The sequence below is a fragment of the Leucoraja erinacea genome, chromosome 24 (genome assembly GCF_028641065.1).
Source record: "Leucoraja erinacea ecotype New England chromosome 24, Leri_hhj_1, whole genome shotgun sequence".
Lineage (NCBI taxonomy): Eukaryota > Metazoa > Chordata > Chondrichthyes > Rajiformes > Rajidae > Leucoraja > Leucoraja erinaceus.
Window position 1 is genome coordinate 15,922,346 of NC_073400.1, and position 14,964 is coordinate 15,937,309.

The window sequence follows — 14,964 nt, forward strand, 5'->3', positions numbered from 1 at the left end:
GTTTCTATGTTTCCTCCCACACTCCAAAGACGTACAGGTTTATAGGTTAATTGGTTTCAGTAGAAATTGTAAATTGTCCCGAGTGTGTAGTGTAGGGGGTGAGATCGCAGTCTCGGTGGGATGAAGGGCCTGTTTCCATGCTCTCTAAAGTCTAAAGTGTATATATATGTGTGTATATACTCTGTACATAGTACTCTGTAAATGATTAATATACAAGAAAAAAATTCACTATATGCTGAACGTTTTCCCTTGTATATTATATCGTTTACAGAGTACTATGTTAACATATTCAGTTGTGTTGTTGCAAGTAAGAATGTCATTGTTCTGTTGGGACATGTGACAAAGAAGGGTTTCGGCCCGAAACGTTGCCTATTTCCTTCGCTCCATAGATGCTGCTGCACCCGCTGAGATTCTCCAGCATCTGCAGTTCCTTCTTAAACACTGACAATAAAACCCTCTTGACTTTACTCTTTTGATTTATTTGGAGAGCAGACAAGCAAAAGTTGTATCTGTGTCTTTGATCCGTATCTTCGTTCACTTAACAACAATAAACCAGAAACCTCAACCTATCATTAGTTTGGAAGTTGCGCTTTCGGCACCTGCCCTGTGGTTTGCAAGCGGCACACACTGCAGACACTGCAGACGTGGTGTATCAGTGCTGGGTGGGAGGTTAAGGCGGTGGGGTGGGGTGGGTGTGAATGAAGTGGGATGTTGGACACTTTGTCGCCAGCCTCCTCTCTCTCCCTCTCTATGTCTCCCTCCCCGGGATGAAACGGCGCCGCGAAATAAAGTGGAGTCGTCATAAAGTGGTCGCGTCATTGTTTCCAGGGTTATCATCCTCCGGAGCTTAGTCTCCTCTCTCCCCCCCAACCCTCCCCAGCCACTCTAGAAAGCTGAAGCCGCCCGCTTCCTGGCTGTTACTGGAGCAGCGAGGAGGTGATGGAGGCGACCTCTCTCTGTTTGCTCATCCTCGCCTCCCTGGCGCTCATTCAGCCCCTTCTCGCTCTCTCCAAAACAGACAAGAATAGCTTGGTCGATGCCCACAACAGGTTTCGCTCCGAGGTCCCCGATGCAACCAACATGCTGAGAATCGTAAGTGTGCTTTAACTCTATCAAAGTGACTCCAAGCCCCGTAGGAAGGCACTGTAGATGCTGGTTTACACCGAAGATAGACACAAAGTGCCGGAGTAACTGAGCGGGTCGGGCAGCATCTCCGGAGAAAAAGGCAATGGGTGACGTTTCAGGTCGAGACCCTTCTTCATTCTGAGAGTCAGGGGAGAGGGAATCTAGAGGTTTGAAAAGATACAAATAATATATCTCCTACCTGGCGTTTCTCCCTGTAACTAGAAAGACATTTCCTTGGTCCAGCATTTGTCTGCCCGCGTTTAAACTTTTCATAAGTTTCATTAGGCTAGCAAGTCGACTTTGCTATTCAATCATGACTGATCAATCTTTTCCTCTCAACCCCATTCTCCTGCCTTCTCCCCGTAACTCCTGACACCCGTACCAATCAAGAATCTGTCAATCTCCTTTAGAGTTCAGACACTGAACTTTCTTGTGTTTATTATATTGATCACAGGGTACTATGTTTATATATTCCGTTGTGCTGCTGCAAGTAAGAATTTCGATGTTCTGTTTCGAGCATATGACAATAAAACACTCTTGATCTTGAAGATGGACAGAATGCTGGAGTAACTCAATGGGTTTGGCAGCATCTCTGGGGAGAAAGAATAGGTGAAGTTTTGGGTCGAGACCCTTCTTCTGACTGAGAATCAGGGGAGAGGGAAACTAGATGTGTGAAAATGTACAAAGAACTAACGAATGAAAGGTATGAAAAGAACAAATCAAAGTCAGCAAGATGGAACCCACAATGGTCCATTGTTGGCTGTGGAAAAGGTGATAGCGAGTGGATACAAACAGTGAAACTGAACAGGACAACAATGAAACTAGTATGACGGCTAGGGTGGGGCAGGACAGAAATAGAGGGAATGCAAGGGTTACTTGAAATTAGAGAAATCATAATTCATACCGCAGGGATTATCAGCTGCCCAAACAAAATATGAGGTGCATGTTGGTTAGTTTAAGATACCCTGTGCATCCGTAGGACTGCTCAGATATAGGTCCCTACTCTCCTTCAGTTCACTGGTGTCTGAAAAAGGGACCCAAGAAGTCGCCTCTCCATTCCCTCCACAGTTGCTGCACGACCTGTTGAGTTACTCCAGCACTTTGTGTTTTGTTAAGTTGGCTTTTCGCACATTTGTCTGTATCTGATCCCCATTAGGGTAGGGATAACCGCATGGGTTTCCTGCATGGGAGCCTCTGTAAATTGTCCCTGGTGTGTAGGGAGTCGATGTGAAAGTGGGATAATGTAGAACTAATGTGGACACAAGGAACTGCAGTTGCTGGTTTACAAAAAAATGCACACAGTGCTTGTAACTCAACGGGTAGTATCAATGAAGACCATGAACAGCTTTTAGTTTAGTTTAGAGATTCAGCCCGAGTCTGCGCTGACCAGTGATCCCCACACACTAACAACATCCTACACACAACACATTAAGGATAATTTTACCAAGCCAATTAACCAACCGACCTCTCCGACTTTGGAATGTGGGAGGAAACTCGAGCTCCCGGGGAAAACGCACACAGGTCACAAGGAGAACGTACAAACTCTGTACAGTTAGCACCCGTAGTCAGGATTGAACCAGGGTCTCTGACGCTGTAAGGCAGCAACTCTACTACTATACCACCATGCCGCCCTGTGGATGGGAAAGGCCAATGACATAGAACTAATCTGAACTAGTATGATCGATGGTGGGTGTGGGTTCGGTGGGCCGAAGGGCCTGTTTCCATGATGTATCTTTCAAGTAGTTTAATCAATATTAATTTGGTTTTGAAACATTTTCCAATGGCCGTGAACTTTCTGAAATAATGCAAATAACTTTACTGCATTTATTTAGTTGTGCATCTCCCTGAATTCAATAAATCCTTGGTTAAGGACAAAAAACAAAGTTGAAACGTAAAGATTGTAAACATCGAATACTGTGGACAACATTCATCACCTCACAATGCATAACCAACTGTTTTGCATAAAGTTATCAATTGGTCTTTCACACTGTTTGTCATGAATTAAATTTTATATCACCACATAATGTGCTGTTTGTAGGCTAATTGGCCTCTGAAAAAATAACCCCAGTGTGTAAGGAGTGGATGCAAAGGAGGAATAACTTAGAACTAGTGTGAACAGGTCATCAATGGCCAGCAGGGCCAAAGGGCCTGTTTCCATGCTGTATCTTGAAACTAAGCTAATTTCTTAGACACACAATGAACTGGTTCACATAAAAAGCCACAAACTGCTCGGTAGATCAGGCAGCATCTTTGGAGAACATGGATTGATGAAGATTTGGGTGGGGACCCTTCTTCTGAACAGGATCAAGCTATCAAAGATAGACACAAAGTGTTGGAGCAACTCCGCAAGTCAAGCAAGTCTGGGGAAAAGAGGGTGATGTTTCGGGTCGGGACCCTTCTTCAGACCACTCAGATTCAGACGAGTCTGAAGAAAGGTCTATCTTTGGTATAAACCAGCATTTGCAGTTCCTTATTTCTACAGGGTTGAGCTATCATTGATCTTTCAACTCCAATGGATTTAACTCAGATTTGTCCTAACTTTAAGCAATCTATGTATAGTCGTAGAGACAGAGAGCACAGAAACTGGCCCTTCGGCCCAACTTGTTCATGCCATACCAAGATTCCCCGTTTACTCTAGTCCCTCCTGCCTGCATTTGGTCCATATCCCTCTAAACTTTTCCCATCCATGTACCTGTCCAAATGACTTTTATATTTTCCATATTCTCATCCATGAATTTGCTTTCAGAAATGGGATACACACTTGGAGAAGATTGCCACAAAATATTCAAAGAAATGTGCGTGGAAACACAATCCAAACAGAGGAAGAGTTGGGGAGAACTTGTATGCAACGAATGGTGCCTTAGTCCCAGCAAAGGGAGTTGAGGACTGGTATATGGAGATCTATGATTATGACTATAACACAATGGTCTGCACTGCAGGAAAGATGTGTGGACACTATACCCAGGTATGAATTCCTTTTTTTTTGTATCTCAAAATGTTAACATGTCTAATTATTGCAGAGAAATTGCAATAAGAAGTTCCAGAGAATTATGGACACAGCACAGACCATCACATAGACCAACCTCCCTTCCATTGACTACATTTACACATCACACTGCCTCGGCAAGGACTCCAGCACAATCAAGGATGAGTCGCACCCTAGCCACTCCCTCTGCTCCCTTTTCCCATTGGGCAAAGGTATAGAAGTGTGAAACCGCCCACTTCCAGATTCAGGGACAGTTTCTTCCCAGCTTTTATCAGGCAACTGAACCATCCTATCAACAACTAGAGAGCAGTCCTGTACTACTATCTACCTCTTTGGAGACCCCTAGACTATCTTTGATCTTGCATTTGATCTTTTACTAACTTTATCTTGCATTCGTCTGAAGAAGGGTCTCGACATGAAAGATCACCCATTCCTTCTCTCCAGAGATGCTGCCTGTCCCGCTGAGTTACTCCAGCTTTTTATGTCTTTCTTCCCTCTAATGTTTCACATCCTGGGAAAAAGGTTCTGAATGTCTGCCCTATGCATGCCTCTCAGAATTTAATAGACTTTGGTCGTGTCTCCCCCTCAACCTCCAATGTTCCAGAGAAAACATTTCAAGTCTTTCCAATCTCTCCCTATAGCTGGAACCTTCTGAAACCAGGCAAGTGATGCTTTGGGAAGGTCTATTCCATTCCCTAGACAGTTGCTGCCTGACCTGCTGAGTTACTCCAGTATTTGTGTTTTGCTCGTTTCAATGGTTCTGTTGACATCTCAAACAATAAGGTTTGTCTTGGAAATTATGATGAACCTATGATACTGTCATCTGTTTATAAATTGGACGTACACTTCTTGGGACATGTGTGTTGTTCAGAGGTCAGGATGTTGTTGCCTAAGAGATTCATGTAAAAGTTACATTCTAACGGTATCTCATCTCTGTTCAATTGATTAAAAATATTGTGAAATTTATGTCGTTGTTTGACACAGATGACCTAAACACCCCAGAAAACGGGCAAGTTGCACATACAGGATAACAGCCCTTTTAAACGTGTGAAGTGCATTGCTACCAAATCAATTCTGTTTCTAGGAATTATCTTCTTCCAAGTGCTGAATCTCCTGCATCCCCAAAACGTGTGGGTTTATAGGTTGACAGACCTGGATCGAGTGGATGTGATGTGGATGTTTCCACTAGTGGGAGAGTCTACCACTAGAGGCCATTAGACGTACCTTTGGAAAGGAGAAGAGGAGGAATTTCTTTAGCCAGAGTCTTTGGAATTCATTGCCACAGGGGGCCAAGTCAATGGATATTTTCAAGGTGGGGATTGGCAGATTCCTGATTGGTATCTAGCCATAGATCAGCCATGATTGAATGATGGAGTAGACCTATAACTGAAGAATTTAGGAAGGCACAAAGGGCTTGAGTAACTTGATGGGTCTGGCAGGAGCTCTGGAGGAAAAGGACAGGTGATGTTTCGGGTCAGGACCCTTCTTGAATTTGAAGATCAAAGGTCGGTTGGACCTGATGGGCCGAAGAGCATGTTTCCATGCAGTATCTTTTCTTCAGTATGAAGATGGGTCCCGATCCAAAACATCACCCATCCTTTTCCTCCAGAGAAGTTGCCTGACCCGCTGACCTATACCAGCACTTTGTGTCGATCTTTGGTGTAAACCAGCATCTGCAATTCCTTGTTTCTACTGCTGGGTTTGTAGATTAATTGGCTTCTGCTAAATTGCCCCAAGCATGTAGGGAGTGGATGAGAAAGTGGGATAACATAGCACGAGTGTGAACGGGCCAATGGTTGGCATGGACTCGGTGGGCTGAAGGGCCTGTTTCCATGCTGTATCTTTCAATCAATATTGCATTACAGAGGTATGAGGAGAATCTTAGACCTTTCAGCCCTGAAGAGAGGTTGTCTATAGATACTCTCCTTGAAGAATGAAATAATTAAATACAGATCCAAAATCAGTTTTACCGGCAACCGGTGGTCTGGCCCCTCCTTTAATCCGGACAAAATTACGAGAGCGCACTTGAAATCGACTTTACGGGCCGGTATCTCGTGATCAAAGCCGTGACCTCTGTTGGTCCGGCAAATCAAGGAAGGCTCTGGAACCAAGGGTGCCGGAAAACCGATGGTGGACCTGTGTAGCTGGCACAATGGAGCAGATAAATGAGTTGATGCCTCACATGCCATCAACCTCTGTTCAATCCGATCTCTGGTTGCTGTTTGTTACGTTTATAGGTTCTCCCCTGTATGGGATTCTCGTGATCAAAGCCGTGACCCCCCCCCCCCCCCCCCCCCATATCCCTCCCCCCCCCCCCCCCCCCCATAAGATGCACAGATTGGATAATCGGCAGTATAATCATTTGGTGTGTAGGGAGTGGGAATTTGGGGAGAGTTAAGGAATAAAACTGGATAGTGCAGTTGGTCTGTGATTGATTATTTAAAAGATACAGTGTATAAACAGGCCCATCGCCCCACCGAGTCCACGCCGACTGTAGATCAACCATTCTCGCCAGTGATAAGGTCATGAGGAATAGACGTAGAATTAGGCCATTCAGTCCATCAAGTCTACTCCGCTATTCAATCATGGCTGATCTATCTCTCCCTCTAACCCCATTCTCCTGCCTTCTCCCCATGACCTCTGACACCTGTACTAATCAAGAATCTATAAATCTCTGCCTTAAAAATATCCACTGACTTAGCCTTCCATGGCAAAGAATTCCACAGATTCACCACGCTCTGACTGAAAACATTTTTCCTCATCTCCTCCCTAAAAAAATGTCCTTTAATTCTGAGGTTATGAACTCTGGTCCTAGACTCTCCCACTAGTGGAAACATCCTCTCCACATCGACTCCATCCAAGTCGTTCACTATTTTTGTTCTACGTTATTCCACTTCCTCATCCACTTCCTGCACACGGGGGGACAATTTAGAGACCAATTAACTGAAAAACCAGCACATCTTTGGGATGTGAGAGTAAACCGAAGCATCCAGAGGAAACATCGCATGGTGACAGGGCGAATGTGCAAACTCCACATAGACAGCATCCGAGGTCAGGATCGAACCCGGGTCTTGGGTATTGTGAGGCAGCTGCTCTACCAACTGTGCCACTGTGCTTAATCTTAATCTCAGACTTCATCAAATTTTTGACGTATTTACAGCCAAATTTCAGTAATTGTGTGTTCTGCTTCACTAAATGTTCAAGTTCTCATTCATTTTGTTATTTTACAGGTGGTATGGGCAACTACTGAAAAAGTGGGCTGCAATGTTAACTTCTGTGATAAGCTGCATGGCCTGGATAATAAAAATCTCACTATTCTGGTATGCAACTATTCACCTCCGTAAGTACAAAATGTCGCTGAAATTCTTGAACGTAATTTGGAATTGCTAGCCTAAACTAGGATATGCTCTAGACTAAAATACAGCAGACACTTGTTATAATGGACCTCTTTATAACGGAATTTGGTTATGGCGGACGGACCTGCCAACACTTTCCCCATCCCACATCGTCTCCCCGGCTGCCCAAACCACCCTTGGCACGCTCCGCTTCCAGGTCAGATCTCCTGCCGCTACCTCCAGCCCACACAGCTTCCTCGGCCGCTTCCAGGCCTCGCCCATTGTCATCGCCGACCCTCACCTGGTCTCCGGCTGCCCGTGGGCCGCAACCATTGACTCCGCCGATCCTCGCCTCTCCACCGGCCGCCAGCAGGCCAGAGCCGTCAACTCACCGGGATTCCAGGCCCAGTTCCAGACCGTGAGTCTGAAGAAGGGTCTCCACCCAAAGTGTCACCTGTCCATGTTCTCCAGAGCTGCTGCCTGACCCGCTCTGTTACTCCGGCACTTTGTGGCCTTTCGTGTGTTAACCAGCAACTGCCGTTGTTTGTTTCTACTACATTAATTTAGTTTAGATTAGGGATACATCGCGGAAACGGGCCCTTTGACCCACCGGGTCCGCACCGACCAGTGATCCCCGCACATTAACACACATTAGGTACAATTTACATTTATAGCAAGCCATTTAACCTACAAACCTGTATGTCTTTGGAACGTGGGAGGAAACTGAAGACCTCGGAGAAAACCCACGCAGATCACGGGGAGAACGTACAAACATTATACAGAGATTCGGGATCGAACTTGAATCTTTGGCGCTGCAAGCGCTGTAAGGCAGCAACTCTACCGCTGCACCACCGTGCTGCCCTATGCAATGCAATGTTTTAATTATACAATGAAACTCTATTATTCAGTTAGAGAGAACAATCGACAATAACGGACACCATTTCCCTCCCAAGACCCATTATAAATAGTTCAAGAAGGAACTGTAGATGCTGGAAGATCGAAGGTACACAAAATTGCTGGAGAAACTCAGCGGGTGCAACAGCATCTATGGAGCGAAGAAAATAGGTGACGTTTCGGGCCGAAACCCTTCTTCTGAAGAAGGGTTTCGGCCCGAAACGTCGCCTATTTTCTTCGCTCCATAGATGCTGTTGCACCCGCTGAGCTTCTCCAGCAATTTTGTGTACCTTCCATTATAAATAGGGTTTACTGTGTAACGTATATGGCATTGTTGCATTTTTTATTTAATTTATCCATCTTAAATTCTAGAATATGGAGTTATGGCGCCACAATTGATCTTATTGCATTGCAAAAATCCCATGTTTAAAAAAGTGTTTTTGCCTCATTGTAGAATTCTAATTACTGGACTCAGACTTTTGCATAATATTTCCATCTCCAGGGGTAATGTGGTTGGTGTGAAACCGTTTAAGAAAGGTGCTTCCTGCAGTGAATGTCCATCTGGATATAAGTGTGTCGATAAACTTTGCAGTGAGTATGCTTTTGCAATCTAATTGGAATCAAATCTATTCTGAGTAATACACAAAATGCTCGGAACTCAGCGGGTCAGGCAGCAGCTCTGGAGAACATGGATAGGTGATGTTTCAGTTCGGGACCCATCTTCAATCCCGACCAGAAACGTCATCTATCACGGGTTATTGATAGGGGACTATCAGCCATGATCACAATGAATGGCGGTGCTGGCTCGAAGAGCCGAATGGCCTCCTCCTGCACCTATTTTCTATGTTTCTATGTTTCTATGTTACCCATGTTCTCCAGGGATGCTGTCTGGTCCACTGAGTTACTCCAGCATCGTAAAATTCTCAATGCAAGATATGGATTATGTATAAAGACATAAAGTGCTGGAGTAACTTAGCCGATCAGACAGTATCTCTGGAGAACATGGTTGGTGATGTTTTGGGTCGGGAACCTTCTTCAGTCTCAACCCGAAATGTCACGTACCCATGTTTTCCAGAGATGCTGCCTGACCCGCTGAGTTACTCCAGCACTTTACGCCTTTTTTTTGGTAAACCTGCATCAGCAGTGCTTTGTGTCTACATACAATGGCTTGCAAAAGTATTCATACCCCTTGAACTTTTCCACATTTTGTCACGTTACAACCACAAACGTAAATGTATTTTATTGAGATTTTATGTGATAGACCAACACAAAGTGGTGCATAATTGTGAAGTTGAAGGACAATGATACATGGTTTTCAAATTTTTTTACAAATAAAAAACTGAAAAGTGTGGTGTGCAAAAGTATTCAGCCCCCTTTACTCTGATACCCCTAAATAAAATCCAGTGCAACCAATTGCCTTCAGAAGTCACCTAATTAGTAAATAGAGTCCACTTGTGTGTAATCTAATCTCAGTATAAATACAGCTGTTCTGTGAAGGCCTCAGAGGTTTGTTAGAGAACATTAGTGAACAAACAGCATCATGAAGCCCAAGGAACACACCAGACAGGTCAGGGATAAAGTTGTGGAGAAGTTTAAAGCAGGGTTAGGTTATAAAAAAAAATCCCAAGCTTTGAACATCTCACAGAGCACTGTTCAATCCATCATCCGTAAACGGAAAGAGTATGGCACAACTGCAAACCTACCAAGACATGGCCGTCCACCTAAACTGACAGGCCGGGCAAGGAGAGCATTGATCAGAGAAGCAGCCAAGAGTCCCATGGTAACTCTGGAGGAGCTGCAGAGATCCGCAGCTCAGGTGGGAGAATCTGTCCACAGGACAACTATTAGTCGTGCACTCCACAAATTGGGCCTTTATGGAAGAGTGGCAAGAAGAAAGCCATTGTTGAAAAAAACCCATCAGAAGTCCCGTTTGCAGTTTGCCACAAGCCATGTGGGGGACACAGCAAACATGTGGAGGAAGGTGCTCTGGTCAGATGAGACCAAAATTGAAGTTTTTGGCCTAAATGCAAAACGCTATGTGTGGTGGAAAACTAACACTGCACATCACCCTGAACACACCAACCCCACTGTGAAACATGATGGTGGCAGCATCATGCTGTGGGGATGCTTTTCTTCAGCAGGGACAGGGAAGCTGGTCAGAGTTGATGGGAAGATGGATGGAGCCAAATACAGGGCAATCTTGGAAGAAAACCTGTTAGAGTCTGCAAAAGACTTGAGACTGGGACGGAGGTTCACCTTCCAGCAGGACAACGACCCTAAACATACAGCCAGAGCTACAATGGAATGGTTTAGATGAAAGCATATTCATGTGTTAGAATAGCCCAGTCAAAGTCCAGACCTAAATCCAATTGAGAATCTCTGGCAAGACTTGAAAATTGCTGTTCACAGACGCTCTCCATCCAATCTGACTGAGCTTGAGCTATTTTGCAAAGAAGAATGGGCAAAAATTTCAGTCTCTAGATGTGCAAAGCTGGTAGAGACATACCTCAAAAGACTTGCAGCTGTAATTGCAGCGAAAGGTGGTTCTACAAAGTATTGACTCGGGGGGCTGAATACTTTTGCACGCCACACTTTTCAGTTTTTTATTTGTAAAATAATTTGAAAACCATGTATCATTTTCCTTCAACTTCACAATTATGCACCACTTTGTGTTGGTCTATCACATAAAATCCCAATAAAATACATTTACGTTTGTGGTTGTAACGTGACAAAATGTGGAAAAGTTCAAGGGGTATGAAAACTTTTGCAAGCCACTGTATGGATTGTATAATCAGGCGGAGGATGGAAACACAAGATCTTTGAATATCTTCCATGTTCATTTCATGGTATCCCGCAAATTACATATGGACACAGAATAACACAGGCATTGTATTCAACTAGTGGAAAGTGAATATATAAAGGCAACGTTTATCCAATATTTGTTCTTTGATGCATGCATAACTATTTAGCACCCTAAATCTTCATGCTGTGCAGCAGCATGGGGTGGTTTAAGCTAATCTTGACTTGTACACTGAATACCTAACTCACATAGACAATTGTTTCCCAACCACTATATACTGTACATCATCCTGGCCTCCCATCTTCTTTCCGAGCTGGTTACGCTTCCTAAGAAGTACTTAACTGATAGGACCTGCTGAGTTCCTCCAGCACTTTGTGTTTTGTTCAAGATCCCAGCATCTGCAGTTTCTTGTACTCCACATGGTAATGTTACTTAGTGTACCAGCGCTACAAATGTGAGCAGCTTTTCGATTGGATTTAAAGATTCGTGGATGCTGAATTTATTCCTATTTGGCATTCAAAGTACGCGCACAAATTAATAGCATGATTCAGATTCAGATTCAGATTCAATTTTAATTGTCATTGTCAGTGTACAGTACAGAGACAACGAAATGCATTTAGTATCTCCCTGGAAGAGCGACATAGCAAATGATTTGAATAAATAATAATAAGTGTCCGGGGGGGGGTGGTGATTGGTAGTCACCGAGGTACGTTGTTTAGTAGAGTGACAGCCGCCGGGAAGAAGCTGTTCCTCGACCTGCTGGTTCGGCAACGGAGAGACCTGTAGCGCCTCCTGGATGGTAGGAGGGTAAACAGTTCATGGTTGGGATGAGAGCAGTCCTTGGTGATGCTGAGTGCCCTCCGCAGACAACGCTTGCTTTGGACAGACTCAATGGAGGGGAGCGTGGAACCGGTGATGCGTTGGGCAATTTTCACCACCCTCTGCATGAGTTGCAGCAGTTCTGTTTTGGTGAGGACAGTGTGAGTGCAGGGATCACGACAGTGTAGGTAAGTTGTACCATCAATCGACAGGCTGTGTTCATGGGCACTACTGTAATTTTGTTACACCATGATCTGATTAATATCCGAGCGCGTCGGAGCAAGCATTAGATCAAAGAGAGACCCTCACCAGCAACATAGAAAGCAGTCACCAAGTTGGTTTCAACTATGTTACCAGGCTTGTGAATGGTCCTTCCATAAGCTAGGGTACTGTCTAATTCACCTCTACCCCATTGAGGACATTGGACTTTGTCTCTGGAACTGGTGCGCCACAATGCTGAGAACTACAGTATATTCTACGCTTTTATTCTTCCCCTTTGCTCTATTTATTGTGAGTTTGAACTGATTGTATCAATGTGAGTTTGATCTGATATATATCTGAAGACTGACGAAGAGTCTCAAACCAAAACGTCACCTATGCACATCCTCCAGGGTTGCTGCCTGACCCATTTGATTTACTCCAGCATTTTGTGTCTTTCCTTGGTAAACTAATATCTGTAGTTCCTTGCTTAGACTTTAGAGATACAGCGTGGAAACAGGCCCTTCGGCCCACTGAGTATGCGGCAACCAGTATTAGCATTATTAGGGACAATTTACAATTTTCTTTACTGAAGCCAGTAAAGACTGAAGCAAGTGCTCGAGGTTCATAGAACTTGTACGTCTTTGGAGTGTGGGAGGAAACCGAAGCACCCGTCGAAAACCCATATGGTCACAGTGAGAACATACAATCTCCGTACGCACAGCAGCGGTAGTTAGATCTCGGGCGCTGTGAGGCAGCAACTCTTCCGCTACGCCAATAAGCCACCTATGTATATCTGATCTGTTCAGATAGCATGCATAACAAAGCTTTTCACTCTACCTCGGTGTATGTGACAACAATAAACCTACAAGTGCCCTCCATAATGTTTGGGACAAAAATCCATAATTTGTTTATTTGCCTCTGTACTCCACAATTTGAGATTTGTAATAGAAAAAAAATCACATGTGGTTAAAGTACACATTGTCAGATTTTATTAAAAGCCATTTTTACACATTTTGGTTTCACCATGTAGAAATAACAGCTCACTTATCTTCATTGATGATACAACTGCTGAAGTTAGTAGCATAGTGAATTCTGAAGTGTATAGACACATCCTTCTTCCCTCCTTTTCAACTGCGGTCGAGGCAGTTGAACCATCCACATTCGGGGCGATCAAATCTCCCGCAGCTGGCGATGGAAGCTCCCGAATCGGGGCGATCAAAGCTCCCGCGATCGGGGCGGTCGTAGCTCCTGCAGCATGGAGCTCCCGTAGTCGGTACCTAACCAAGGGACCACGAACTCCACGATGTTAAGTCCGCAAGCTCCCGCGGTTGGAGATCCCAAAGTTGATCCCCAGCAAGAGGCCGCCAGCTCCACGATGTTAGGCCGCAGTGCGGACGGAGATACAATACGGAAATACCATCTGTAGCTCTTGTTTACCTATCTGACAATCAAGCCCCTTCACCTAAATCCACCAACACTTGCAAGGCTTGGTCCCCCCTCCCACTCCCCACACCCCCTCCTCTTTTCCAGCTTTCTACAATGTCTGAAGAAACATCGCCGATCCTCGTCTTCCAGAGTTCCTACCTGACCCTTTGATTTACTCCAGCACTTTGTGTTCTTTTTAACCTTATTATAAATGGCAACAATTGGTATGAGAACATGGGTCTAAAGGTGGAGACACAAGGAACTGTAGATGCTGCAGAACACAAAGAACTAGAGTTACTCAGCGGGCCAGGCAGCATCTCTGGAGGACCCGACCCAAAACATCACCTATCCGTGTCCTCCATAGATGCTGCCTGGCCCGTTGAGTTATTCCAGCGCTTTTTGTTCTATGTGGGTGCAAAGAACGCAGACCTCTTCAGGGTACACAGTATCATTGACTGCATGCATAGTAACTTGAAGAAGAGCAACTCAAGATCTCCCCGGTTAGCTGACAACACAATGGCATGAACATTGAATTCACCAATTTCATTAATGCCCCCCAGTCTAAATTCTAAAGTCATTTCGCACCTCTCTTTCTCCAACCCCTACCCACGGTACACATATATTTCTCCCACCACCTTGATCACCCTGCTCCTTTCTCCTTTCCCTCCTCCGTATGCTTATCTCCCATCCATGAGTCCACACTATCCCTTTTACCTCACCTCTTTCCTCTTCCCTCCCTTTCAACCAATATCCCTCCCTCCGGCATTACATTTCCCTCCTCCCCATAGAATATAATAGAATAGAATAGAATGCCATTTATTGTCATTCAAACAGACATGGTTTGAACAAAATTTCCTTCCTGCAGTCATAACATCAAAAAAACCAAGACACACAATTTACATAAACATCCATCACAATGAGTCTCCAAACACCTCCTCACTGTGATGGAAGGCAAAAGTCTTCCTTACCGTTACATCTTTCTTTACCCGACACCCTTTTGTCTCCTTTTCACCTCCAACCTTTGTCTCTTGCTCCACCCATCTGCCAATTGCCCTCCCTCATCACGTGTCCACCTATCTCTCGCTAGGCTTTGTCCCAGCCCCGCCAGTTTTATCCTGCTTTGCTGCACTGAGGAGATGTAGTCTAGGTAGCTGTGGGGGTCAGTGGGTTTGTAGTAGATATCAAAGGGTAGTTTGTCTCCTGAGATGGAGTTAGACCGATTAAGATGGTGGAGAGTGGTATTGGAAATGGTTCTAGTGAATTTGAGAGCAGGTTGATATCAGGGAAGAAAAACTATCATCTGATATCTATTACAAACCCACTGGAAAATAATCTATATCCGTTATTCTTCAGGTGTTTTCAGAACACGTTGCTTTTTG

The 14,964-nt window shown here is 44.6% G+C and overlaps 1 protein-coding gene across 10 annotated transcripts in view; it reads left to right on the forward strand.

Moving 5' to 3' along the window:
• Positions 1 to 834: 834 nt before the first annotated feature.
• LOC129708675 (peptidase inhibitor 16-like) overlaps positions 835 to 14,964 on the forward strand; it is a 35,951-nt gene continuing 21,821 nt past the window's right edge. For 3 of the 10 annotated variants that reach the window (XM_055654585.1, XM_055654584.1, XM_055654586.1), the window contains exons 1-4: positions 836 to 1,092; positions 3,872 to 4,090; positions 7,342 to 7,451; positions 8,843 to 8,931. In XM_055654585.1, the coding sequence (XP_055510560.1) occupies positions 940 to 1,092; positions 3,872 to 4,090; positions 7,342 to 7,451; positions 8,843 to 8,931 (571 nt within the window). In that variant the 5' untranslated portion in view covers positions 836 to 939. Of the gene's footprint in view, positions 1,093 to 3,871; positions 4,091 to 7,341; positions 7,452 to 8,842; positions 8,932 to 14,964 lie in introns of all 10 variants that reach the window. The other 7 variants (XM_055654590.1, XM_055654592.1, XM_055654591.1 and 4 more) reach the window with 4 other exon arrangements.